Raw genomic sequence first — 27,997 nt, forward strand, 5'->3', positions numbered from 1 at the left:
CAAGCAAAAAGGAAACTCCCTACTCCTCCAGCAAGGAGAGGGATGCAACGCAGGGGGTTGGAATAGATGACCCTGGAGGTCCCTTTCCAATTCCACGATGCTGTCATTCTAAGTTTCCCTCCCTGGTTCCGATCCTCCGAATATTTTTGTGGGCGGTGCCCTCTGGGAGAGGCGGCGCGGTTTGGCAATCATTCAGGCCCAGAGCTCAGTTGCGCGCAAGAGGTGCTCAGCCAGCTGGAGGAAAGTTGAACCGAAGTTGAGCAGGGAGGGAGCAAGGATGCCGACGATGCTGTGCTGCTGGGGGAACGGCTCCTTCGGGCAGCTGGGGCTGGGCGAGGAAGGGGTCTCGGAGCCGCTGGCTTTCCGTCGGGCCCCCGAAGCCCCCGGCGGGCCGGAGGTGGTGCTGGTGGCCTGCGGGGAGCGGCACTCGCTGCTGCTTCGGGCCGATGGCAGCGTGGCTTCTTGCGGGGACAACGCCCAGGGGCAGCTGGGCAGGAGGCTCCCCCCGGGGCAGCGGCGCGCCCACGTACCAGGTAGGGACACTACACGAAGGGTCGGCGTGGGGGGCGCGCGTGTCTTTTTCTACCCGAGCGACCATCTCTAACCCTCTTCTCACTTCGCAGTTTCTAAATTTGGGAAATCTCTTTACATCACAAAGGGGAGAGAAGGAGGGGAGGCCCCGATCTTAAGAGATCACACGCCCCGATCTTCCTCCTTGCACTTCCTTCCTAAGGAAGCCAGAAAGAATATTTTAAATGCTGCTTTTTGGGGGGCGGGGTGTATTGGTTTGTTTTGCTTTTGTTTCATTGTCTTGTTTTGCGTTTTCATTTTGTCATTTTGTGTTTCGAACCGTCCTGTGATCCTCGGGTGAAGGGCGGTTTAATAATAATAATAATAATAATAATAATAATAATAATAATAATAATATATGCATTGATGTGAGCTGCCCGTATATTCCTGGCCGGGCATGCCAATATTGTTGGTGAAAATGAAAAAAATGAAGTAGACGTTTCCTGGCAAAGGCAAAAACTTCGCTCCTCCCCCCCCCCTTTGTTGAGCTGGGATATTCGTCCCTCTTTGTGTATAATACTGTATCCTAAAGATCCTTCCTTCCAACTTTTCCTGTTTGTAGAATGGAAACACACACACACAAACCTGCGAGGGGGGCAAACATCTAAAGGATGTTGTGGGGAAACGCAAGCCATTCCCTTCCTATACCAGGGGACACCCCCGGGGTTGGGGGCTTGAAATTAAATAGAATCCTAGAATGGCAGAGTCGGAAGGGATCGCCAAAGACCATGGTTCACCCCATCCAATTTGAACCCATACCAGACCTCGCTTAGCAAATGTGCTAGCAGTTTTACCGCTGCACCACTCGGCTGCTTCTAAAGTGGTTTGGGGTGGGGGGCTCTTCTTCTCGCCCACCGAGAGAAAATATTTCAGCCCTTTCCCGGCCACGTAGGGATGAGTCACCGCTGTACCTGAGAGCGCCTTTTAAGTTTCAGTTTCCGCTTCTCAGCCTTGACTCGCATCCTTCTGTAAGAGCCTCTGGTGAGGAGGCGCGCTTTGCAAAGACACTTTCGGTTTCCTTTCCTCTCTTCTGCGCGCTCTTGCCACCGGCTGGTCTCCCTGTTATTTGAGATAATGAGGGTTTTTTGTCTGCTCCGGGCACTTGTCCAAGCTGAAATTAGGCTCCCAGAAAAAAAACAAAAAAACTAGACGCCTCTGCAAGTGGAGGCTTGATGACCCTTTGCCATTTCGCATCACGCTCTTTTCAGTTTCCTGGAAAATATTGCTTTCACAAGGAGCGCGGAAGCAGTAATTAATCCAAGACTGCCTTTAGAAAAGGAATGGAACAAATGCAACTACGTACTTGTTGTTGGTCACTGCCTTTCTATTGTTACGACGTGGGTGTCGCTGTGGGTTAAACCACAGAGCCTAGGACTTGCTGATCAGAAGGTCGGCGGTTCGAATCCCCACGGCAGGGTGAGCTCCTGTTGCTCGGTCCCTGCTCCTGCCAACCTAGCAGTTCGAAAGCACGTCAAAGTGCAAGTAGATAAATAGATAGCGCTCCAGCGGGAAGGTAAATGGTGTTTTCATGCACTGCTCTGGTTTGCCAGAAGCGGCTTAGTCATGCTGGCCACATGACCCGGACCGAGCTGTACGTCGGCTCCCTCGGCCAATAAAGCGAGATGAGCGCCGCAACCCCAGAGTCGGTCACAACTGGACCTAATGGTCAGGGGTTCCTTTACCTTTACCATCCCTTAGGAAGAGGAAGATTTCCCTCTCTCTTGTTCTCACCAAATCTGCACAGCAAGGTTGTTTTCCCCTTCTGTGTTTCAAGTTTTCTTTCTTACCTTCCTGACACACACATTATAGAAGTGGATGGGGTCTCTTTGACCTCATACCACATGGGCTATTACCTGATTTGTTTCCCTGCACCAAACTGCAGTCTCACTGAACCTGCCAACTTGTGAGATCACTGAAAGGAATAATGTTTTTAACTGCTTTTAGATGCTTTACACAGGCATTGTTTTTTAAGAACGTTTTTAGAATGCTTTTTTTTGCTTTGTTTCTGTTTTTTAAATTGTGCATCTGCCTGGCAGAAAGAGTGTGCGGGTGTCCTGCTTTCTCATCCCCCAAAAGTTGGGTGGTATGTGCTTGGGAGAGTTCACCCATCATATCTATTCTTTGCAAAAAAAAAAATGGCGTTTATATAGATCGTGCAATAAATAATAGATTTATAAATCTTGGAAAGTTGTTTATTCATCTGTTTGCTATTCATTTGGACACCTGCTAATTCGTTACTTCTAACTTTGCGGGATGGTTTCTGAAGTCAGGGAGCAGGATTTTGTCTATATTTGGATGCAAATGGACGCCATTTTGATTGAAGATGGCAGACTGATCCTTTGAAGACTTCTCTGATTTTAACCACTTGTTTCAAAACTGCACTGGGGTGGGGGTTTTTTGAGGGGGGCTGGTGTTCTTAGAATTTCCAAGCAACACCAGGTATGAGGCTGCTGGTCATTTTTTAAAAATCACATTGAGTGGCATGTCCAAATATTAAACCATGGTTTAGCATTAATAGAAACAAGCCTGGAGTGTGTGCCCTCCACCTTTTTGAGATCAAAATCCCCCACTCTTGCTGTAACTTATGGCCTTCAAACTTGAAGACCTATGGTTTGTTCTAACTATAATCACCCAAAATAAACCAAGATCAAACCGTGGGTATCTTGACTCACAAATGGGGAGTTCATGAACCCAAGTCATCACCATTTGCCTTTCTAGACGGTTTAAATATGTCAATGACCCCTCTGGCTACACAAATGAATATTCTTTTTTATGTGTCCATCTCTGAAAGAGCAAATCCAAGCACTGGAAACACAAACCATTGTCCACGTAAGCTGTGGGAAGGAGCACTCACTGGCCGTTTGCAACAACGGGAGAGTTTTCTCGTGGGGAGCTGGAGCTTTTGGACAGCTGGGCACCGGAGAATTAAAAGAGCGTCTGATTCCAAAGTAAGCAGCTAATAATACTCTCGGCGCTTGCCAAAACAGAGTTGTGTTGTAAATGTGGGAATACAGTCGTAACTCGGTTGACAAACGCCTTGTGAGTCGAATGTTTTGGCTCCCAAATGCCGCAAACCCGGAAGTGAGTATTCTGGTTTGCAGACGTTCTTTGGAACCTGAACGTCCAGCTCGGAAGGCGTGCCTTGGTTTCTGAATGATTTGGAAGTCGAACGGACTTCCGGAACGGATTCCGTTCGACTTCCAAGGTCCGACTGTACTGACTTCATCCAGGGAAAGGGGAGTTTGAATCTCCTTTCAGCTATGCTTTTTCCTGACAGCCTTGGGACGTTTTTTCTCCTCTGCCTCAGATCTGGGCTGTACTTGCCTCTTCAAAATCTGCTCACCTTTCCTTACCTAGAAATGCTAGGAATTGTGAACCTGGGACCTTCTGCATGCAAACCATGGGTGCTGCTATCGAACTATATGGCTTTCCTTTCTTGCAGATAAGAAAAAACTGAGAAAGTTGCTTGTAGTCAAAATCCTAGGGAAGGAAATGCTTCTCCCTGGCTGGCTGATTGCTTGCTTAGCACAGCTGCCTTTAAACTTTGTTTCACTTTTGTAATAGTCGCTGTTACTTCTCCCTCTTACCTTTTGCTTGTTATTTTCTTTAAGAATACATATTACTGTTGTAGGCTGACCCTGGTGTTCTGGTTAAAAGCTAAAGAGAACGACTGCTTGAATGAGTCATCTGCATTTCTGGAAATTTAGCATAACATTCAGTTATAGTCATTAATTTAAAATAGCAATGATTTATTTTGTCATCGGCACATTAGCAACTTGCTGGTGGTCTTTTTTTTAATGCCTTAAAAATAGTTTACCATTATTTGCCAGGCCAATTGGCCAACCTCTTTAAAAAAGAAAAGAAAAGAAAAGAAAACATCATCAACCTGTTTAAATGCCTAAACCCGCATTCTAAAAGTGTCAATCACGATAAGATTGCTTCCCCTAAGCATGTTTAATAAATAACCCTAATTAATATATAACCCTAGGCATGTTGACTTCATAAATTTATTCTGTCTCAGTACTTTTTTCTGTAAAATCTAAACTTTTCTTCCCATAACTTTTACAGGAAGGTGGATGGTTTGTCTAAATACAAAATAATACAAGTTGCTTGTGGGAGCTATCACTCAATAGCCCTGGCAAAAGGTAACCATTCACTTCAAACTTTGCCCCATTTCTATGATTTGCTTCAAATGCTTGGTTGTAATAATAGAGTCTCAAAATGTCATAGAATCATAGAATTGTAGAGTTGGAAGGGACCCTGAGGATCATCCAGTCCACCCTCCTGTCCCATACGGGGATTTGAACCTGCAACCTTGGCGTTATCAGCACCATGCTCTAACCAATAGAGCTATGGCTTCAATGGAATCTTAGGCAGGCCTTAGTCCTGGAGTATAGAACTGGCCCTGACTAGTGGGCAAAAGGGTTACCTCCCCAACTCTTTGTGGGTGGGGCTTGATAGGTGGGTGGAGCCTCCCACCTATCAATCACCTGACACCACAATGATGTCAGGTGACCTTTTCCTCCTCTTTCACATTGCTGTCTTGCTCAGTGCTTTGCATAGGGCATTCCAGGCACCTATTTTCACCTGCCCCAAACCTGATGGTGGATGTGGCATGGCTGAAATGGCCTTTTGTGGGGCCAAGTGGGGAGGCCTGGTGGACTAGCCAGGCCCACAGACCAGAGATATCTTTAGCCCAAAGGGAGGTGAAGGGTTGTCAAGGTTGGGAAAAGCTGCTCTGGAATAGACCCTGAAATCTTCTGGTGTTTCCAAGGGCTCTTCAGCAGGCAGCTTGGTGTAAAAATGGTACCCTTGATGAAGAAAGGTTTGCCGATCTTTCCAGCTTGTGAGGAGGCTGCCATGTAAATACATGATCTGTTTTCTTCCTCCTCTTCTTCCTCAAATGAAGATGGCAGAGTTTTCTCATGGGGGCAGAACACTCACGGCCAGCTTGGTCTTGGTAAAGAAGTCACGAACCAGGCTAGGCCACAGCAAATTTCTGCTCTTGACGGCATCCCGTTGGCTCAAGTGGCTGCCGGCGGGTCACAGAGTTTTGCCCTGTCCCTTTCCGGAGTTGTGTACGGCTGGGGAAAGAACAACGCACACCAGCTGGGATTGAGTCAGGCCGACCCCAAAGGTAAGCATGGTCTTTAAAATCATGTTTACTTGATGACCAGCTCTTGGTTGCTTCCACTTGCCGGTTGTGTAATGGTTGCCCAAGGAAGCGAGGACTATTGAGGTGGAAAACTAAGTGGAATTGGTTTTGATGATTCCACAACATCCTTCAGAGCATAAACAAGTTAGGGTGCTTCAAGATGGTTGTGGAATAGGTGCTCCTCATGCACGCAAGGCTCCCCTTTCTCCAGTGTCCACACAATGTTGTTGGCATCACAAGATAAGTCATAGTTTCCCTCAATTAATCTAGATTCTCCCAATTCTGGTTGAGAGAACCTGTTAGCAACAACTCCCTTGTGATATTTAGCCCCTATACGGAAGCTTCCTTTAAAATTAGTGTTCAGACCACTACACCAAACCTTTAAATATTACATCTGCCCTGTTTTTTCACTTAACATGCTTTTTTAAAAAAAGTTTTAAAAATAAAAAGTCTTCCAAAATTTGCTGTTCTGGCTCTGATCTAGCCTAAAGTGTTGATGGTTGCCTTGATAGGAAGTGAATTTGAAATCTAACCAGAAAGTAGCATAATGACATTTAAAAAATATATATATTGGACATAACAACACATTTCATTGTGATAAGCAAATATGCCTCTCCAACAGAGCAAATCTTCAAACCACACTCAATAGCTGCTCTGAGGAAACTTGATGTGATTTACGTCAGCTGTGGAGATGAACATACTGCTGTGCTCACTCAGGTTGGTACACCCCAAAACTTTTGATGTTGACTAGCACCAGATTGTGCCTGAAAGTGAGGGAACAGCCCTCCCTGAAGATGCCTGGTGTTGACTCTTGAACCTTCTGCATGCTATACTGCTGAGCTATAGTCCCTTCAGAGCAGATAATTTACAAAAGCAGTGTGTGGGGTTGCAAGAGGAATGAGAAATGAGAACCGTTTTATTTTCTTGGAACTGGAAACACACAATAGGCATTATTAACAAGAGTAATAATAGTTTAATGCTAGAACTCTGTTTTGCCAAAACTCTGAATAGAACGGCAGCGTATTCACATTTGGAGATGACAGCGCTGGACAACTAGGGCGTAGTTCTTCAGCCCTAAAGACTGGCCCCGAGAAACTTGACTCAGTTGATGGTCCAGTTTCTCATCTGGCGTGTGGAAGGTATGTACCATAGCTTTACTCATATGTAATGTTGGTCTTGCAGGGGGGCACGGGTGGTGCTGTGGTCTAAACCACTGAGCCTCTTGGGCTTGCTGATCAGGTTGGCAGTTCGAATCCCCGCGACGGGGTGAGCTCCCATTGCTCGGTCCCTGCTCCTGCCAACCTAGCAATTCGAAAGCACGCCAAAAAGTGCAAGTAGATAAATAGGTACCACTCTGGCGGGAAGGTAAATGGCATTTCCGTGTGCTGCTCTGGTTTCGGTGTCCTGTTGAGCCAGAAGCGGTTTAGCCATGCTGATCACATGACCCAGAAAAACTGTCTGCGGACAAACGCCGGCTCTCTCGGCCTGTAAAGCAAGATGAGCGCCACAACCCCAGCGTCATCTGCGACTGGACTTAACTGTCAGGGGTCCTTTACCTTTACCTTTAGAAACATTGGTATTGGTCCTGACGTCATTCAATACCTGCTTGCTGTCTATTGACACTTCTACTGTGTCTGCATGTGTTTCAGGAAGTGGGGCAAGCTAGTAGGCTGTCATGAGGGTGTCAGAGCTGGCTGACACAGCTCATTCTCTGCTTACACCGATTCACCCTGCAGAATTTCGTCTGTGAAAGTGAAGTGGCACATCAGTGAAATTGTAAAGCACAGATCATGGCGAAACTGTGGCTCTGCAGATGCTGTTAGATTATAGTTCTCCTCATTCCTGAACATTAACGTGCTGGCTAAGGATGACAGGGGCGGGGGTCCAACCAGTTCTGGAGGGCTACAGGTTCCCTCTCCCTGCTGTAATGGGACATAGAATTCCTGGCAAGCAAAAAGAAAACCACAACACTTGTCAAAATCCATTGGTATGATGGAAAACGAGCGAGGTCCCAACTAAAGAAAAATGGCAACTTAAGCTGATGGAATATGCGCAGATTGCAGAGCCAACATACAGAATAAGAGAACAAGAAGAACATAAGCATTTAGAGAAGAGTGGAAAACGTTTATTAAATATATGGGGGGAAATTGTGTACACTTGAAAAGGTTGGCAGCATTAAGACAAATTCAACATTGTAAATAGGTTTTGAATAATGGAATATTGAAAGGTTTAGTTTTTGTAAATAAATGCAGGGATTCATGATATGCAAAATGAACCATGGAAAGAGAAGAAGGGAAGTCATTATATTTTAAGGATGTTTAAATGAGTATTCTAAATTGTAAAACAGAAGATTATATCCATTGCTATGAGCTGACATTGCATTTTACAACTGCCTTTCTTTCTGTACGCTTTATTTGTATGTACACTGCTTAGAAATGCTAATGACTGAGCAGTACATGAATTAAATAATACCAAGGGTCATTTAACTGATACAACAGAAACAGAGTTTCACTGCTGGACCTCTAGTTATATTCTGTAAGGTGCGTGTAGATAAAACATACACTTTTTTCTCCCCTCAAACAGCTACCACACTGTTTGTATCTCTGCTTCTGGGCAACTGATATCTTTTGGACATGGACTCCAGCAGCACAATGGAAGTGGACCATCTTCTAGCAAAAGCGACAGGAGACCACGCTTTAACATCAGCGCTCTGGTTTCTCCTAATGGTACATCTTTTCTCTTTCAAAAATTAAACTAATTGATTCACCTGCATTTCTGAAAATTGTACAAAAGACTTAGAAAATAAAAACCAGCAACAATGTTTAGAAAAGAATCTGGCTCTGTGAAGACTGCAAACATACTCTTCATTATTAAAATGTATATTTAATACTGAATCTCCTGTGGTCTGTCTCCTGTATCAGGGATGTGGAATCTGTGTGCTTGTGGATGTCGTTGGACTCCATTTCCCATCAGCCCCAGCCAGCCTGGCCAGTTGGCAGGGAGCTGTAGTCCAGCAGTATCTGCAGGGCCATGGGTTCCCAATCCCTTTCTTCCTGACCCAGGAGCCACCTACCCACAGAACTGTCTTCCCCAGATTCAAACTCAGTTTATTGGTCGTCCGCCACTGCATTAAGGTACTGGCTCAGGGCTTGCACAGCTTCTCCTGATTAAATAGTCTTCTATGGACATCCCAAAACTGTTCCCGTAGAATTTGCTTTGATGATCCCAGGAGAAGAGGGAAGGGAAAATACCAGGAAAAGAAGCCCAGTTGACATGGGTTGAGCATTTAGGGCTGATCCGCTTTCATGTTCATTGCAGAATTGCTGGGTGTCCGAGTAAAACGAATTTTTGCTGGACCATACGTCACCTTTGCCACGGTGCTTCGGATGCAGGTAGATGGCTCACCTTTTCTGTATATTCTGTTGACTTTGGTATGTTTTCTACAGGATGGGGGCACAATGTAGAAGCAGAGGAAGAGGAAAAGGCTGAACACCTTAGGCAAGCCATAAATAGCTTGTTCATGTCGGCTTTCAACAAGCCTTCTCAATGGAGGTTTTTTATCCCAGTGGCTATCTGCATTGGATCCGATTTGATTTTATGTATGTACAGTAGAACCTTGGTTTTCGAGTGTCTTGGAAGCCGAATGATTTGGAACCCGAATGCCGAAAACCTGGAAGTTGAATGCTTCTGTTTTCGAACGCGCCTCAAAAGTTGAACGGCTTCCAAGGCACGTTCCTCCATTTTCTCCCATTGCGCCTTGGTTCTCTCCTATTGCGCCTTGGTTGTCGAACTTTTTGGAAGTCCAACAGTCTTCTGGAATGGATTACGTTCGACAACTGAGGTTCCACTGTACTGTTGTTCTCTTTAGCTCTCTTTCTGTGTGTGTTTGAGTTTTTAAGTATATCTATATAGCAGTTTATATATGTTTTTATTCTATTGCAAAGCACTTCAGGATGGCCTATGGGAAGCAATGCATAGAAAAATAAAATAATGCAGCAGCATACTTCTAGCTTTGGCAAACTGCTAATAATAACTTTGGTAATAACTAAAGATAATGAGGCTGAAACTCTTGAGTTCAAACCACATCTTGGGCCTGAACTCACTACACTGTGGTTTACCTAAGGTGTTCAGCCTTTTCCTCTTTCTCTGCTTCTACATTCCTTCCCCTGACCCCAGGTGCAGTATGGGAAGAATAATTCTGAGCTTCCTAACCAGGCTGTTTATAAGGATTGCTGAGATAATTCTATCTGCAGTATATTGAATCCTATAGATACACTTGCCTATACCTGCATGGCATTTTGTGAATTGTCCCAGTATTCAGCTATAACAGTGAACTCTAGCTGTAGCTATTTCTTAACTATAGATAAGTTTTCACCAGCTGATTTTTTTAAACCAGGCTTCCTCAGACTCGGCCCTCCAGATGTTTTGAGACTACAATTCCCATCATCCCTGACCACTGGTCCTGCCAGCTAGGGATCACAGGAGTTGTAGGCCAAAAACATCTGGAGGGCCAAGTTTGAGGAAGCCTGTTTTAAATTATATGGACCAGATTTGAGTGGCCCGTACCTCATCCCAAACCTGTGCATCGCTTCCGGACTAAACACCAGGAAGAACTTTCTGATGGTGGGAGCTATTCAACAGTGGAACAGACTCCCTCAGAAGGTGGGGGGGGGCTCTCCTTCATTGGGGGGTTATGGGCAGAGGTTGAAGGACCATCTGCCTTGTTGAGATTCCTGCATTGCAGGGGGTTGCTCTAAATGACTCTTGTGGTTGGAGTTGTCCCTTCCAACTCTACAATTCTGTGAAGGTGATCTCTGTCCTTGGTGGGCTTCTATTATCAATGATTAGCCAAGTGACACCGGGGGATACTCTTTGACATGACATTTTGTTTTGTATGTGACGTGTTTTTGTTTCAAAGGATTCTGCATACGCAAATACACCCACCTCTATGGAAACCTTGCCAAAGATTAGCCTGATGGACAGGGCACTGATGGATAACTGGTTGTTGGCAACAGCTGAAAGTGTGACGCGGCAGACGGCCAAAAGGTTGCGGTCTATATTTTCTTTTCCTTTAATGGGAGAAAAAACAGCATAAAGCTTCAATCCTGTTTTTATCAGGCTTTACAACTAAAACATCATAGCAGAGCCACTGTAGACAGTTCTGTTCTCTGTCAATAATGGCACACTTAATTCTATTATTGCAATGATCCTTCCCAAAACATTAGACAGATAATAATAATAATAAGCCGGATAATAATAATAATAATAATTTTATTATTCATACCCTGCCCATTTTGCTGGGGCTCCCCAGACAAAACTGCAAAGAGGGTTCTTTAGTAAACCAGTCGCCATGTACAATGGTGCCCCACAAGACGAATGCCTCGCAAGACGGAAAACCCGCTAGACGAAAGGGTTTTCCGTTTTGGAGGTGCTTCGCAGGACGAATTTCTCTATGGGCTTGCTTCGCAAGACGAAAATGTCTTGCGATTTTTTTTCGCTCCCCACCCCCTTTTTCTAAGGCACTAAGCTGCTAATAGCCTTTTAGCAGCTAATCCGCTAATCCCTTAAGCCTTTAATAGCCGCTAATAGCGCTAATCCGCTAATAGGGGTGCTTCGCAAGACAAAAAAACCGCTAGACGAAGAGACTCGCGGAACGGATTCTTTTCGTCTTGTGAGGCACCACTGTATACTGCAGATCTGTGGCTCCCCAACTTTCCCCATCACAGACCACTTGAAGATTGCTGAGGGTCTCGGTAGACTACTTAAATATTTTTCTGCCTGTTGTTGCAGTGCACTGTGCTCGATGCTGCCTTGTTTTTTATTTCTGACAGCAATTATATCTTGTTGCATTACAACTTGGAATGCCATAGGCTGTGAATCAGTAAGATACAATACAGAAAGTAAAAGAAGCAATTAAAAATGCAATTAAAAATCGATGTGAATATATATAATGCAATGGAATCCACATGAATCCACAGACACACCTGAATGACACTCACGGACCCCTGGTGGTCTGTAGTCCACAGTTTGGGAACCCCTGCTACAGACAATTAATTTTATGATGAGTCTTACTTGGGTGTTGGCAATTGGATGTTCCGTTGCTTCTGTTTATGACAGCAGTCCTGTGGCCCTCCAAATGTTTCTAGACTACAGCTCCCATCAAAACCAACCATTGACCATGATGTTTGAGACTACTGTAATTTGGGAGACCAACAACCTGTGGAAAACTTCCATGTTCCCCATCCCAGATTTAAGCTCTATTTAGAATGCAATCCTAAGCATACTTCCTGGGACCTGCTTCCAAAAACACAGGATTAATATGTTAATATGGAACTCTTCATAATCCAAAAGTGGTAACATTGCAATTACTAGGGTTCCTGTAAACTGGATTTTAAACTATTTTTAAATGATCCTCCAGTACCCTAGTCAGAGTGCTTACATCAGTATGAAATCCAGCACGCCTGTAACCAGGCTGACTTGTTGCTGGTTTTAAAAATTGGTTTTCTTCTCCTTTTTCTGCAGAGAAATCGAAGCAATATTTTCTTCCTCTCCTTGTTTAGCAGCAAGTTTTTTGAAACCACGGTAAGTAGCCTTCACCACATGGGACGAAACATGCAGAAGACGCTGTGGAAGTTTTGTTAGGAAATTATTTTGATTTTCTTACACAGTCATACCTCGGGTTACAGATGCTTCAGGTTGCGCGTTTTCGGATTGCGCACCGCGCTGAACCCAGAAGTACCGGAACAGGTTACTTCTGGGTTTTGAAGCATGCGCAGAAGCACTAAATCGTGCTTTGCGCATGCGCAGAATCGCAATCCACGTGTGCACAGGCGCGGCGTGGAGGGTTGCGAACGCTGCGGGTTGTGAACATGCGTGGCGCTGCGGGTTACGAATGTGCCTCTCACACGGATCACGTTCGCAACCCGAGTGTCCTCTGTACAGTGGTAACTTGGGTTAAGAACTTAATTCGTTCTGGAGGTCCGTTCTTAACCTGAAACTGTTCTTAACCTGAGGTACCACTTTAGCTAATGGGGCCCTGCACTGTCGCCGCGCGATTTCCGTTCTCATCCTTAAGCAAAGTTCTTAACCCGAGGTACTATTTCTGGCTCAGCGGAGTCTGTAACCTGAAGCGTCTGTAACCTGAAGCGTCTGTAACCCGAGGTACCACTGTATAAGGTGTCAAAATGGTAACTTTCCCCCCAGATCTGCCATGGAGACTGGCTGCTGCGTAGCAGTGGATCTTCAGAAAGCAAGAGAAATGCTCAAGGAACTTGCTACAAGGGACTGGATTGCTGGCAGGGTAAGGGAGGAGAGACCCCTTTTTCCTAGTGTCAACATTTGGGTGTGAGTGGTCCCCGCCCCCCCCCGCCCCCCGGTGGCGAGACTGGTTCCCATGGAGACTTGTAGGGCAGAAGGTGAAGAGGCAAACAGTGCAGTGGTACCTCGGGTTAAGTACTTAATTCATTCCAGAGGGCCATACTTAACCTGAAACAGTTCTAAACCTGAAGCACCACTTTAGCTAATGGGGCCTCCTGCTGCTGCCGCTCCGCCAGAGCACGATTTCTGTTCTCATCCTGAAGCAAAGTTCTTAACCTGAAGCACTGTTTCTGGGTTAGCGGAGTCTGTAACCTGAAGCGTATGTAACCCGAGGTACCATTGTATGTGGAGACAGAGCCAATATATAAAAGGATGTCACCTAGAGGAGGGAGAAAGGTTGTTTTCTGCTGCTCCAGAGAAGCGGACACGGAGCAATGGATCCAAACTACAAGAAAGAAGATTCCACCTAAACATAAGGAAGAACTTCCTGACAGTAAGAGCTGTTTGACAGTGGAATTTGCTGCCAAGGAGTGTGGTGGAGTCTCCTTCTTTGAAGGTCTTTAAGCAGAGGCTTGACAAGCATATGTCAGGAGTGCTCTGATGGTGTTTCCTGCTTGGCAGGGGGTTGGACTCGATGGCCCTCGTGGTCTCTTCCAACTCTATGATTCGATGATTCGATGATTTCAAGGTTTGTCTCCATCCTTCTTCTCCCTCTTTGAGTTCTATAAGGAGAAATACTGGGAACGAGGAGCAAACTGACCGGCAGTGCCCCCCACCCCCGGACTGATTTTCCTTAGGCTTGTAATCTCTGATGGATTACGAAGAGCATGTGCATAACGGGTGATAACATGCGCTCTGTTCTGGATGTAAGCACCTTTATTGGGGGGGGGGGCGCTATTCATATGATATCATCCCCCTGTCCCTCTTGTCAGTCTAAAGCAGCTGGAACGGTTATGATCCAGTTTGTGCTGACAATGCACTCCTAAATGGCTTGCTGCATATGTGTGTACACTGAGAGTGCTTTCTCAGGTCTACTGACGTTACAGGGCTATGCCAGTGCCCCTCCAGTTTAACTCGCCTACGAATGAAATAGGAAGCAGCGCAGTGACTTAGTTGCCTCTGTATATCAGTAAATCAACACAACAGTTTCAAACCCCCCTCATTCGAAAGAGAGAGAGTATTAAAAACATCTGTGGAAACACTAAGGACTCGGCTACATTAGTAAAGAAACAGCGATTTGAATGCGCTATAAACATTCAACACCAGATGGTGCCGGAGAGCAGGAAATTTCAAAATGTGGTTTTCCATAGAGATTTTTCCCCTTTTGTTATAACAAGCTAATTCCTGACTTACTTATAGCGTGTCCCCGGTCCCCAGCCCCCGTGTCTAGATCCGCCTTAAGTGAGGGGAGGGGAACAGAGATCACCATTGCACATTAGTTTGAAAACATGCCCGCCTCTGTGTACAGACATCAAGGATGTTAGTGCACAATGGTGTGTACAGTTACAAACAGCTATGTGCAAAAGTGCCGTGTTTGCAATTGTACACAGCCTTGGCTTCTGTTGGGTTGTTTTGCTGCTGCCCTTTGAACTATCTAGCCCTACAGATGTCAGAGCCAATAGGAAGGCCTTAGCAGTGTGCTCCGATTCCTACATTAACTTTACAAAAGTAAAGCTAAAAAAAAGCTAACTGTAAGGGGGTAGGAGCAGTGGCGTAGCGTGGGTTGTCAGCACCCGGGGCAAGGCAAGTAACACACTGCTTTTCTTTCTTTTTTGCAAAATCGGCTGCAGATCTTTTCTTCTTTGCTGGACAACCTGATTCCTGCCCTTCCACTGAACTCTCCTCACCAGGAGGCTCTCTCCAGCTTCCTCCTGCTGCCCGAGTGCTGTGCAGCGCTGGAAGCCCAGAAGATGCAGCATTTGGCTATTCACTTTGCAAAGGCTGTCAATGGCCTGAGCAAACGCTCTTTGGATATTCTAGGTAATTGGAGGGTTGGTTTCCTCCCCCCCCCCCCCGTCACATGAAACCGCAGTTTTGTGTGATATCAGTATGTGGTCACGATGTGAGCCTGGATTTCCAAAATGTGACGTCCCATAGGTTTGGAACAGGCTAGAGGTAAAAACAGGCTCCCAGGAAGTCCTTAGTGCAGCAGTTCTTCTCGCTTAGGTAGTGTCAGGATACTGCCATCGGAACAGGGTAGGGAAGCAGAGGGGCAGCTGGGTTACAGGGAACCTCCGAAAATCTTGCGAAGCAGTTCCTCTTCCTGTGGTGAGGAAAGCCACACCTCCAGTGGGGAAGAGGGGAAGGGACCAGAGGATGCTGCTGGGAGCCTCAGAACCGCTCCTGGCCAAGCAGGCCAGGAGGGAAGCACGCCTCTTCCATCGCCCACCTTGCGCAGAGGTGTAAAACGCAAAGAAGGAAGGAAAAGGCTGGGAGTGACGAAGCTCTTATGTTGGGGGAGGACCCAGAAATGACCACTCCCGGATTCTGCTAGCGATTGAGGCAGACATGAACTTGTGGCTCTGCACTGTAAATAGTTTTGCACCAAAATAAAACCTGTGAAAGACAGATCGGAGTCCTGACTGGCTACTCACGAGCAACCACCATTGCCATCTGACAGGTAGATATGACAACTGTTGGAAACAGTTGAGCTAGAGTCTTGAAGGGACACAAACCTAAGCAGTTCTTTTCGTGGGGTATGCATGCGTCCTAAGAAGTAACATATATTTGAAGCCCCTGCAATTAGCAATTCTGCAAAGAAATTCTGAACTCTTGTGACCTGTGGTAAATCTTGCTCAGGGTACATTTGCTCCCATTTTGCATTGACCAGCTTAAGTCGTATTTTGCAATTCATCCTTGGTTTACTTGCCATAGGGAGGGTCAGATAGTTTTGCTGAGAGCTGAACTCCCATGTTCAGCTGCTGCAAGTCTTGCTTGGCCAGCTTTTGAGATTTTGGTTGGCATTGCTGCCTGCACAATGCCACTTGTTAAAAACTTGCAGCATCTTTACAATGAAAGCGCTGATTCCCAGGAACCATGAATCTGTCATCTCTCGGGCTTCCGTAGAAGGATAGCAAACACAGTCCTGTCTGTCTTAGAAGCCAAGTTGACATTGTTCCACTGTCCTTGCACAGAACTTGGTGTGGATAATGGAATTCTATAAAACCCAGTGCTTTATTTGAGGAATGGAGATGGGAGTGTCTAGGTTCATAACGGTCGGAAGTGAAGCTTGCAAGTGAGTTGGTGTGCCTGATGAAATGGGGTCAGCTTCAGTTTTGAGGCAAAATGCCCTCAAGGAGACCCCAGTGTTGCCCCACCCCCAAATATTTCTAGATATTTTGATGAGAAGCAGAATGCCAAGTGTGGTGCAGTGATTAGTGTGTCAGTCTTGGACCTGGGAGGCCAGAGTTCAAATCCATACTCAGACATGAAGCTCACTAGGTAACCTTGGGCCTATCAGCATGCAGAGGGCCGAGAGGCCAGCTGGTTAGCCCCGGCTGCGCCGTCTCCTTCCAGCCATCCCACTGCGAAGACCATCACCTCTGCTCTGATGTAAATCAGCGACCCGGGCTTCTGAGCCAGGGCACACTATCAGCAGATCGAACTGCGCACCCAGAATAGGCGTGAGGCTTGTGGAAGCATACTACAGCTACAGATTTATTAATCATAAATCAGGTCAAAGAAACATGTCGTCTCTCTCTCATGTCATCTCAGAAAGAACAGCAAAAGCAAAAACTATATGCACAATGGAAGTTCCCAGCATACTGTGCTGGAATGTGAACAGATATGTGACACGTAACAATCCCATGTCTGTTCCTTAAGGTGGAATGGAAATGTCGACAGGGCCTGCACTGCCTCTCAGCCTAACCAACCTCAGGTAATCTGATGCACTTTAAATAAGAAGTTTGTTGCAGCAGGACAACAAGCAGAAGAAAACAGGGCTGCTTGTGTGGGGAAATATTCCTATCTGAATAGTGAGCTGTGGGGAAGTAGAATAAGATTTGCATGTTCTTTTTCTTCTTTCAGAAAAATGTTGGTCCTCCTTGCCAGCCTCGCATTTAGACCGAATAGTTCAGATGCTAAAGAAAGTGGTGCTCTCTCAGCTGCCCTGTTACTCATACTACCCTGCCTGCCAGGTGTTGTTACCTCTCCTGGAAGTCCTGAAAAAGCTTTACAAGGTAGGCAACATCTTGTAAATGTGGGCTGATGATCTGGTAGCTATCGTATTTTTCGCTCTATAGGATGCACTTTTTCCCCTCCAAAACTTAAGGGGAAATGTATGTGTGTCCTATGGAGCGAATGCAGGCTCCTTGGTTTCAGGGATAGCAACGCGAAGCCTCCAGAGCGCGGAGGGAGCGCTTGGGTTCCTTTTGCTGAAGCCGGGAGAGCAAGACTCTCCTGTCTTCAGCAGAGAGGGAGAGCTGCGCAGCGCCCCCTCAGCCAAGCGGGAGGAGAAATGGAAGGGGCACCTTGTTCTCCCCCTCTAAAACAAGGTGTGTCCTATGGTCGGGTGCATCCTATTGAGCGAAAAATACGGTATTTCTAGGTGTAAAATCATATGGACCTCAACCTTCTTCTGCTTGTCCTTCAAGGTCAACAAGAGGGCTAACTGCAAGCTCCCGCTAAGCAACTTCTACATTGATGAAATCCGTCAAATAATTAATCCCTTTGCAGATTTGGCAAGGTGGCATGTATGGGTGGAAGCCGTGGTAAGTATGATTGCTGTGTGTCAAAAAGCTAAGAAATGCCAAGCTCGTGTATCTTGCACAAATTTGATAAGGGTGAGAGAAACGCTTCTGCATATCTTAAATGAGAGCATCTGCTCAGTCCTGTGTTTCTTGTTGAAGATCGTAGGTAGCAGGACTTGGGACAAGATTTCTGCATGTCTTTCAGAGAGGCTGCCAGTCAGAATTATGGTAGATTTAGATAGCCAGTGTGGTACCCCTTCAACTTCTATGTGCCCTGGCCAGCATAGTCAATAGGCTGCACTAACCTCTGACTAAGAGGAACCCAAATTGACTCATCCTTTCTCCAGTTTAAGACAGTTCTTGGAATGCAGTAGTTTGGTTTAGTAAAGTTTGCTGAATTAGTTCAAAACTGTTTGAACTACACCCAAAAGTAGTTCCCCTAGTTGCCGGATAAACCTAATGTGAATTTATTTCATTTTGGGATAGAACTTTGAATTATTTCTAGTTCACCTTCAAGTGCAATCGCTTACATGTGTTTTTTGCTCTTAAAATCTTGGGGTCTAAGCTTAAAGATCATTGGGAAAACTAAACAATTCTCATTCCAATAAAACATGTTTTGATGTTTTATTAGTCTGAACTTTATTTTACATAGCAGTATATGTGAAATTACATATACAGCAGCTTGTCACATTCTGAGGATCCTTTGGATGAATTGAACTGAACGTGAGCTGAACTAGTTTGTTTTGTAAAGGGCAGAACACAAACTGGAATTAGCTCCTATTTGGATATTTGTTCCTTATTCAAAGTGAACTTTCCAAAGTGAAGAAGTTACCTTGTTTGAGTTAGCTGTTCACACGTTAATAAACAGCATCCATTGTGGAAGGGTAGCCATTTTGTATGAGCGAAATCAACGTTTGAATCACACAGGGATAAAAGCATTTGAGAATTGTGGTAATGGCTGCCATATGGCAAACAACACCATCTTTATTCTTGCCACAGAAAAGTGTATGTGAGAGAGTCAAAGTTGGGTGGAGACCAAAGACTGCTGGAAAAGGGAGTATGTTTGTTTGTATGAACCCATTCTTTTAAACAACATTCTTTCTTTGCAAGAAAGTGGACAAAGAGGACAACTGTCCCATCTCATTGTGCTGCTTTCCTTTTGTCTACAATCCGCTGACGAAGATGGAAATATTTGATTACGAGTCTTATAACCTGCAAGAGGTAGGGGTGATACCTAAATGATTGTTAACCCAGCCTTGCTGTTCTACTATTTCTTGTGAGATGAAAGGCTACGGTGAATTTGGTTCTTATTTTTCCACTCTTCTTAGTGTGCACGAGTCTCTAAATGCAGAGACGGGTGCATAATGGAGGAGCAGAATTGTGTTTGCTCTTCCAGGCCATTAGCTATGTGGAAGTGACTCTTGCATAGGACAGGGATGGGGAACCGTGTCCGAGGGAGGGCAGTATATAAATTTAATAAATAAAAAAATGCTTGTTTGTCTCTTCCCTCATCCCTCCAGCTCATCATTTAACCGTTTTGTGCAGCCGCAACTGGATTTCTTAAAATATAACCTCCCACTCTTCTCTCTCTTTGGAATTATTTCTCATTATGCCTTTCATTCCTTCAGGGCCTCCTGCCTGCCTTGAGTTCCTTTCCCCATTAGTATATGGTACTTAGCAATTTGTTATGTACTGAAGTTCTCACCCTGGGCCAGCAGGGGGCTACTGTAGATAGTTATGGAAATAAGGGATCGAAAGTGACGTTCAGTGATTGGATAGTTTTAGAAAATTGTTACAGTTACGTTGTACTGGAGCTCTATATAAGCAGGCTGACTGAACCCTTCAGTTCAGTTCTGTTCTGGCCTCTGAATAAACAAGAGCTGTTTGAAGAATCGGTATGTCGTCTGATATGTTCACCCACAACTTAACACAATGAATGCCTACCTAGTGTCTCTGAAGCACTTATTACATATGTGCCGCTTTCCGCAGATTGTAAAGGCCAATGCTTGTGATACATTGGTACGCAATCGGCTCCTGAGAAAAGACGAACTCCCTAAATTGCCTGTCTTCCCTTTGAGGGTACGACGCAAGAACCTCGTGGAAGATACGTTGCGCAAACTGAGTCAAGTAGAGGACATTAGCCTGAAAATGCAACTCTTGGTAAGCTGTAAAAGGCCTGCTAAAGTACTGCATAGTCATGTTGTTCAGGGCTAAACTCTGGAACTAGGTGAAACGACCTCAATGACTAGGTCTGGATTGGGTCAACTGGGGATATTCCGATAAGGAAAGACAATCTCAATATAAAATAGCATGTTACTCAGCTCTGGACAAATTTGAAGCACATTATTTGGTGAGGTTTGTTTGTTTTGTTTCCTTTTTTTTTTTTTTTTTTTTTTACATGTGTGACGTCATTTTCCTGGGTGCTGCCTATTTCCATTTCCACCACTCTGGGCGGCTTTTAACAGAATATTAAAATACAATAGTCAATTAAACATTAAAAGTATCCCTAAAGAGGGCTGCCTTCAGATGTCTTCTAAAAGTCTGGTAGTTGTTGTTCTCGTTGACATCTGGTGGGAGGCGTTCCACAGGGAGGGCGCCACTACTGAGAAGGCCCTCTGCCTGGTTCCCTGTAACTTGGCTTCTCGCAGCGAGGGAACCGCCAGAAGGCCCTCGGAGGTGGACCTCAGTGTCCAGGCAGAACGATGGGGATGCAGACACTCCTTCAGGTATACTGGACCAAGGCCGTTTAGGGCTTTAAAGGTCAGCATCAACACTTTGAATTGTGCTCAGAAATGTACTGGGAGCCAATGTAGGTCTTTCAAGACCGGTGTTATGTGGTCTCGGGGGCCGCTCCCAGTCACCAGTCTAGCTGCCGCATTCTGGATTAGTTGTAGCTTCTGGGTCACCTTCAAAGTTAGCCCCACATAGAAGGCATTGCAGTAGTCCAAGCGAGAGATAACTAGAGCATGCACCACTCGGAAGACAGTGCGCGGGCAAGTAGGGTCTCAACCTGCATACCAGATGGAGCTGGTAAACAGCTGCCCTGGACACAGAATTGACCTGCGCCTCCATGGACAGCTGTGAGTCCAGAATGACTCCCAGGCTGCGCACCTGGTCCTTCAGGGGCACAGTTACCCCATTCAGGACCAGGGAGCCTCCACACCTGCCCGCCTCCTGTCCCCCAAAAACAGTGCTTCTGTCTTGTCAGGATTCAACCTCAATCTGTTTCCTACAGCCCCAAATATATCCCTTCTTATATCTCTCCCATGTACAGACTCCTGAACAGGGCCTCAAAAAAAGTGGCCCCTAACAATTAAAAATTGGGTGGCCTAGTAAATGTGCTTTTCCTATTTTCTGTTCTCTCCTTTTGTGAGGTTAATATGGTTGGTTTTTATTTTTGGCTTGTAGATTGAATTTGAAGGTGAGATGCCTGGTCACGAAACTGGAGGGGTCTTGTTTGAGTTCTTTTCCTATGTGTTTGAGGAGATGGTGCAGCCAGACTATGGGATGTTTATGTGCTGTGAGCAAAACTCCCCCATATGGTTTCCTTCTAGGGTAAGTATTTCAGACAGAGGACCTGGTCCAAACAAACATCTAGGTCAGACGTAGGTGAACCCCCCCCCCCCGACCCCTTTTTTAAGCCAGTGGGCACATTCCCTTCTGATGTCCACATGCCACAGGTGTGTGGGGCCAGAGGTGAAAGTAGACAGAGCCCAAATGAAATTTTTATTGCTTTTCTACAGTAGGGCTGTGTACATACAGTGGTACATTGGCTCTCAAATGGCTTAGTTGCTGAACAAATCGGAAGACAAACGCTGGTTTTTGGAAGCTGAACGTCCGACGCGGCTTCCGCTTGAGTGCAGGAAGCTCCTGCAGCCAATCGGAAGCCGCGCCTTGGGTTTTGAACGGTTTCAGGAGTCGAACGGACTCCCGGAACGGATTAAGTTCGAGAACCAAGGTACCACTGTCCTATTCCTCTGAAGCATACTCAAAACACATTCTTTCCCTCAAAGAATTCTGGGCACTGTAGTTTGCCCTCACAGAGTTCCAGTGCCCAACAACCCTTAACAAACTACAGTGCCCAGAATTCTTTGAGGGAAAGAATGTGCTTTAAAAGTATGGTGTGTAGTCAGCCCCAAGCTACACTCACATCCCCCTCTGTATCCCCCCATACAGAGAAACAAGAGTTCTAGGACACATTCCTGCCAGGTAAAAAAAACACTCCCAGGATGTCGCTCTGCCGCTGGCCTTGGTTTGTCCATAACAGACCAGTTTCCTCCTTAAGGTGCATCTGCCTTAGAACATCCAACCCATTTCTGTGATCTTGTGTCCTTGCAGCCCTCGGTGGAGAAGAATAAATATCTTTTCTTTGGGATCCTCCTCGGGCTCTCCATGTTCAACAGAGTCACTGCCTACGTGCCTTTCCCGCTTGCTGCCTTTAAAAAACTGCTGGGCAAGAAACCTACCCTTGATGATCTGAAGGAGCTAAGCCCTGTCTTAGGGAGGTAAGTGGCTTGAATTCTTCCCACCTTTTCCCGTAGTTTCCAGTTTCTTGTTTTGCTTGGTAGGACCAGGCTGAGTCTCCTAACTCTAGGATATTCTATCCATTTAAACTTACAAAGGCTGTGTCACATTCAGCCCCAAGATTCAGCCTCCACAAGTAAAGGGAACCTCAGTACTGTGAGATGATTTTAGGCAAGAGTAAGGAAGTTCTGGCAGCCTAGATGTTGCTACATGGCAGGCCCTGACCATTGGACATGCTGACCACCAGGAGTTTTGGGAGTCTAGCAAAATCTGTAGGGATGCCCCCACCCCTGATTTGAAACAAAATGATGCAAGACGTGGAAGTCACCATTCAGATCTTCTGATATTTGTCTTGTTTTGGTTCCCTGCCCCCACTGAGTTCTTACAGTACCTTGGGAAACAGTTTAGGTAGGAGGAAACTGTGTGTGGAAAGGGTTAAATCCATCGCCCCACTTGGAGGCACTGCTGCAATCAAAACAGGGCTTTCCTCCCCACCTATACCTGGCATCAGGCTGTTAGAAACCACATAAGCCACTTAGTTGTCTGTCAGGTGCTCAGTTGAGCATCTTGCCTATAGACAAGAACTTGCTGCTTCAAAGGAAGGGTTTTCAGGAACAGTTGTACTAGGGCCTCCTAGGAAGATTGGGACCGCACCATTTCAGTAAGGAATTTACCACCTCCTGGAGCCAGACAGCCATCTCTTCCCTGCCAGATGCAATGAGCCCAGGAGCAATGATAGATTGATTGACATGTGCTTGATGAGGTATGTCCAAACACATGGACATACACTTGGGACCCTAAACTGAGAATCAAAGAAGAAAATAAGACCAGATGGATGGGGAATTTCTGAAACAACAGTGGGATATTAGCTCCACCCAAGGCATGATGGAGAACAGCAACAACCGGGAAAAGATAGACATAGTATTTTACAAGGACAGGAAGAAACATCACGGACAGAATAATTGCCACACACAGGAAGAACAAGGATATAGTTTGAGTGCCTCACCTGTAGTTTTATAAATCATTTAATGTGTCAATATGAGTGTAAGTTGTTAATACTGCAGTTGTTGTATAAGGGATTGTTATTTTGACCGGAGTGTAATTGAAATTAATAAGATTTTGGAACGCAGAAATAAAGTAAATGATCAAGCCATCAATTCTAGCACGCAGGGTACCACTAAATTATATAACTTGGTATCTGAATGATTGGTACAGTATTAGTAATTGGATTATAATTTGGCATTGTTATAATGAGTCTATTATTGGATTATTGTAATTGAAAGCTAATAAAAATGATTATAAAAAGAAAGAAAGAAAATAAGACCAGATGGGTTGGTCTTTCCCACTCTTTTAACTGTTTGAGTAAGGCTTCTAAATATATGCTGTAAACATTTTAGGGGTAAAAATATATCCATTTCTATTTCCTTTTGTTTTGTTAACAAGGAGTTTGCAGGCAGTTCTTGATTATGAGCATGATGACTTCAAAACAAGCCATGAACTGACTTACAATGTGAGTACCTAAAAAAAATATATTCTCTTCTTGTGACATGGTCGCCGTGTCTCTTTCACCTGGTAATGTCTAAGAATCGCTTGTCTTTTAAGTTAACAGCAAGCAAGCAACTCCTGAAATGTGCTTTGTCTCATTGGCTAATTTTCTTCTTCTTCACCCTACTCCATTGTGGTATATTCTGGAGTGCTTCTTCCTGCAAAGTGATGGTGGCTCTTTTAACATTTGGGAATGTGGCTAAAATATGATATAAAAGCAACAGTCATGGGAATTCATTAAAAAAAATCAAATGGTTCTCCCTAGAAATATAGCTGTTTCAACAGAAATACAATGGTACCTCGGGTTAAGAACTTAATTCGTTTTAGAGGTCCGTTCTTAACCTGAAACTGTTCTTAACCTGAGGTACCACTTTAGTTAATGGGTCCTCCCGCTGCCACTGAGCGATTTCTGTTCTCATCCTGAAGCAAAGTTCTTAACCCAAGGTACTATTTCTGGGTTAGCGGAGTCTGTAACCTGAAGTGTCTGTAACCCAAGGTACCACTGTATAGCTATTTCAACAGGCGTGGTGCTTGTACCTGGTCCATGAACCCCTAAAATGACTTTTAATGACTTCATCGTTAGCCAAAAGCTGTTCATAGAATTCCCTGTAACTTAAAGGTATTGTATGAAGCTTATCAAGTGTTAAGTGACAAAATTACAGTCTCTCTCTCTCTCTCTCTCTTTGTGTGTGTGTGTGTGAGAGAGAGAGAGAGAGAGAGAGAGAGACTTTGTTTTCAATACCTTTCCTTAAACATATATTTCCAGATATCTTGGGACAACGTGGATGTCGACTTAATTCCAAACGGCAGTTCTGTCGCTGTGAACAATTCAAACAAGTATGTAATGATGTCTGAGGATGTTGGCAGGAAATGTGTCAGGGCGGGTCTGAGGGCGATTGGCGGGTGAGGGATGGGACCACAGCTGGAATTTATTTATTTTGTTAGGACTTTTAAAGACACTCTTCTGTTTTAGATTCATAAAACGTCAAAATGACATGATTTTATTAGTGAGGTGGTTTTTTTAACCTTTTGACCTTGAACTGCTTTGAAGAGGACCTTTGAAAAGCAGCATGTAGGTTGGATTGATATGTTGGTGACAAGTTACCGTATTTTTCGCTCCATAAGATGCACCTGACCATAAGACTCACCTAGTTTTTAGAGGGGGGAAACAAGAAAAAAAATATTCTGAATCTCAGAAGCCAGAACAGCAAGAGGGATCACTGCGCAGTGAAAGCAGCAATCCTTCTTGCTGTTCTGGCTTCTGCGATAGCTGCGCAGCCTGCATTCGCTCCAACATTCCCCCTTACTTTTTAGGAGGGAAAAAGTGAGTCTTATACAGCAAAAAATACGGTACATTTCAGATTTTCAGTTCGCCCTGTCCCCAAGGGCTCCATGTGTGGTTAACAACAGTTGTTCATCGATATCTGCAAGGGTTCCTTTCCCCCAAAATCCAAGTCAAATAAGTGGAATATAGAAAAGGAAAGCAGGAGCTAGGCTAAAGGAAGAGACATAAGTCTTTCAGTCTGCAGTTAAAATAGCCCTAACCATTTTGAATTGCATCCCCTGGTCTGCTGCCATCTTGATCAAGATATTGTTTCATTATGGTGTCTCCCCGGCCATTCAAATCTTCTGGACCACTGGTACATTTTACATCACGGTATATCCTAGTAGGCCCAGAACATTAATTTTTAGGAGTTCCTAATATCTCTGTTAAGTATCCTGGGAAAGAAACTTGTACATTGCTATTAAGTGAACACATGCAAACATAGTATGATTGAATAGAGTTCTGGATTTCAACTAGGAAGACCTAGATTCAAATCAGAGTTTGCCTGTAGATTTGTCTGCAGCCTCCTGGTGGCTGCTAAAGTTTCTATCATCTATCTATCTATCTATCTCTCTATCTAGGCAGTCAAATTACCTGCCCACTTATTAAATGTTTTACCCTCATTTCTTCCAAAGGAAGGAGTTTGTCAACAAGTATGTGGATTACGTCTTCAACAAATCAGTGGAGGGAATTTTCCAAGAGTTCAAGAGAGGGTTTTACAAAGTCCTCGATGAACGGATGGTTGCCTTCTTTGAGCCTCAGGAACTGATGGATGTGGCGATTGGGAGCGCAAATTATGACTGGGAGTTATATGAGAAGGTTGGTGGAGAGGGGTGGGGCGTGTGGAACTACTTGCTAGGCCATCATTATATTGGGTTTATTTTGTTTTTTTCAAGCTTCACTTATTCATCTTTCTCTTTGTCTGATTTCATTTTCCTTCCCCTTTTCTACGAAGAACACTATATACTGGGGGATATACAGTGAAACACACCCTACCGTAAGGATGTTCTGGAAGGTTTTCCACGAACTCACTTTGGCGGACAAAAAAGGCTTTCTGTGTAAGTATCCCATTCTCAAGGCCTAACCTTCAAGCGGTCATTGATTGAAAGCCCATCTTTTTCTGGAAATCAACTGGTGTGAGCCTGTCTTTCAAGGTAAAGGTACCCCTGCCCGTATGGGCCAGTCTTGACAGACTCTAGGGTTGTGCGCTCATCTCACTCTAGAGGCCAGGAGCCAGCGCTGTCCGCAGACACTTCCGGGTCACGTGGCCAGCGTGATGAAGCTGCTCTGGCGAACCGGCACCAGAGCAGCACACGGAACGCCGTTTACCTTCCCGCTATAAAGCGGTACCTATTTATCTACTTGCACTTAAGGGTGCTTTCGAACTGCTAGGTGGGCAGGAGGTGGGACCGAACGACGGGAGCTCACCCTGCCACGGGGATTCGAACTGCCGACCATGCGATCGGCAAGTCCTAGGCGCTGAGGTTTTACCCACAGCGCCACCTGCGTCCCCCTGTCTTTCAAGGAGTGCGCTTGAAATCCTGCACGGAAACCTCAAAAGATTATCTCAATTTGTATATAGAAACAGCACTGATATTTTCCTTCATAATGCAATGAGCTTTTTGTTATGTACTGAAGTTCTCACCCTGGGCCAGCAGGGGGATACTGTAGTTAGTTTTCACTCAGGTCTACATATGCAAATAAGGGATTGAAAGTGACATTCAGTGATTGGATAGTTACAGAAAGTTGTTACAGTTGCGTTGTAGTGGAGCTCTATATAAGCAGGCTGGCTGAACCCTTCAGTTCAGTTCTGTTCTGGCCTGTGAATAAGCAAGAGCTGTTTGAAGAATTGCTGTGTCATCTGATACGTTCACCCACAACACTTTTGATCAAAACTGTACTGGGGAGGAAAAACAACTTGCAAAGCTAGATTGTAGCATTAAAAGATGTTTGGAATGGTCTGAATATTTTCTATTTGTGCCCTTGCATTGTCTAATCCTCCTCCTTGTCGATTTAGTGTTTGTTTTAGGAAGTGACCGGGTCCCTGTGGTAGGAATGGACTCCTTGAAGCTAACAATCCACTCGCATAAGGCACTTTCAGAAGAACATATCCCTGAGGCCCAGATCTGCTTTCACCTCCTTCTTTTGCCACCTTATTCAACCACAGGAAAACTGAAGGAGAAACTTCTACAGGCTATTGAGAACAATCGTGGCTTTGGCAAGCAACTCTAATACCGGGACTTGCAAGATGTGTAGCTATTGTCTTCAAATGAAGGGAAGTTTGTCTTATCAGGCAGTCTGCTCACTGGCCTTTTAACTGGCCTTTGGTCAGTTGATTGACTGATTTCTCTCTCCCCACACCCACAATTTAAGAAAAAATATTTTAGACCTTAGTATAGCCTGCTTCTATGTGTAATCACGTCCACAGTGGCCTCATTACTCCAGGGCTAATTCATCCACCCAGTTATTTCCTAAATTGTTATTTTCCTGTAGTTTTCCTATTATCCCACTTTCAAGGTGCATTTTAATGATTACTTTTAAAGGTACCATTGCAACAACAGCACGGATATTTTAATGTGTGAACAGACAGGCTGGTGCCTCACTCCATTTGGAGATGCAGAATGTTATCTTTTATTGTTCTTATTTATTTATATGTACCAAAATGTAAGTGTGAACACAGAATAGATTCAAATCAGCACACATTATTCTGGAAAGAGTACTAAAAGCAAAGTATATTGGAATTATAGACTTTCAGGCAAAACAGACTGTTCTAAACTGTGTGTTTAATATTTTACGGTAAAAACCCTGCTAAATAAATTCTTAGCTGCTTATTGTCTCCTTTCTTTCCAAAGTGTCACTGTGTTAACTTGACCC

At 44.8% G+C, this 27,997-nt stretch overlaps 1 protein-coding gene across 2 annotated transcripts; it reads left to right on the top strand.

Moving 5' to 3' along the window:
• The first annotated feature begins 155 nt into the window (after window positions 1-155).
• Window positions 156-27,952, top strand: LOC310657521 (putative E3 ubiquitin-protein ligase HERC6). Of its 2 annotated transcripts, none has more exons than XM_083398270.1 (23): window positions 156-533; window positions 3,362-3,518; window positions 4,639-4,715; window positions 5,480-5,707; window positions 6,348-6,442; window positions 6,737-6,864; window positions 8,309-8,451; window positions 9,044-9,117; window positions 10,644-10,771; window positions 12,248-12,307; window positions 12,929-13,025; window positions 14,833-15,022; window positions 17,069-17,220; window positions 17,635-17,751; window positions 18,841-18,951; window positions 19,720-19,890; window positions 21,139-21,285; window positions 22,069-22,235; window positions 23,698-23,764; window positions 24,566-24,636; window positions 25,759-25,942; window positions 26,079-26,181; window positions 27,141-27,952. In XM_083398270.1, exons 1-23 carry the CDS (start codon window positions 278-280, stop codon window positions 27,353-27,355), a joined length of 3,138 nt encoding a protein of 1,045 aa, XP_083254396.1. In that variant the 5' UTR covers window positions 156-277; the 3' UTR covers window positions 27,356-27,952. The 2 variants fall into 2 exon arrangements, 1 of the variants encoding a protein (XP_083254396.1); XR_014501813.1 differs by lacking the exon at window positions 27,141-27,952 and adding an exon at window positions 26,649-27,119 and having other exon boundaries at window positions 210-533; window positions 26,079-26,277.
• The last annotated feature ends 45 nt before the right edge of the window (window positions 27,953-27,997 follow it).

This window comes from Podarcis tiliguerta, assembly GCF_965153285.1.
Source record: "Podarcis tiliguerta genome assembly, chromosome: 9".
Classification (NCBI taxonomy): Eukaryota; Metazoa; Chordata; class Lepidosauria; order Squamata; family Lacertidae; genus Podarcis; species Podarcis tiliguerta.

Coding starts and splice junctions, on each gene's coding strand:
- LOC310657521 (XM_083398270.1), top strand. CDS start 278: ATGCCGACGATGCTGTGCTGCTGGGGGAACGGCTCCTTCGGGCAGCTG. Junction 8,452..9,043: donor CGCTCTGGTTTCTCCTAATG/GTACATCTTTTC, acceptor TGTTCATTGCAG/AATTGCTGGGTGTCCGAGTA. Junction 17,221..17,634: donor TCCTGAAAAAGCTTTACAAG/GTAGGCAACATC, acceptor TTGTCCTTCAAG/GTCAACAAGAGGGCTAACTG.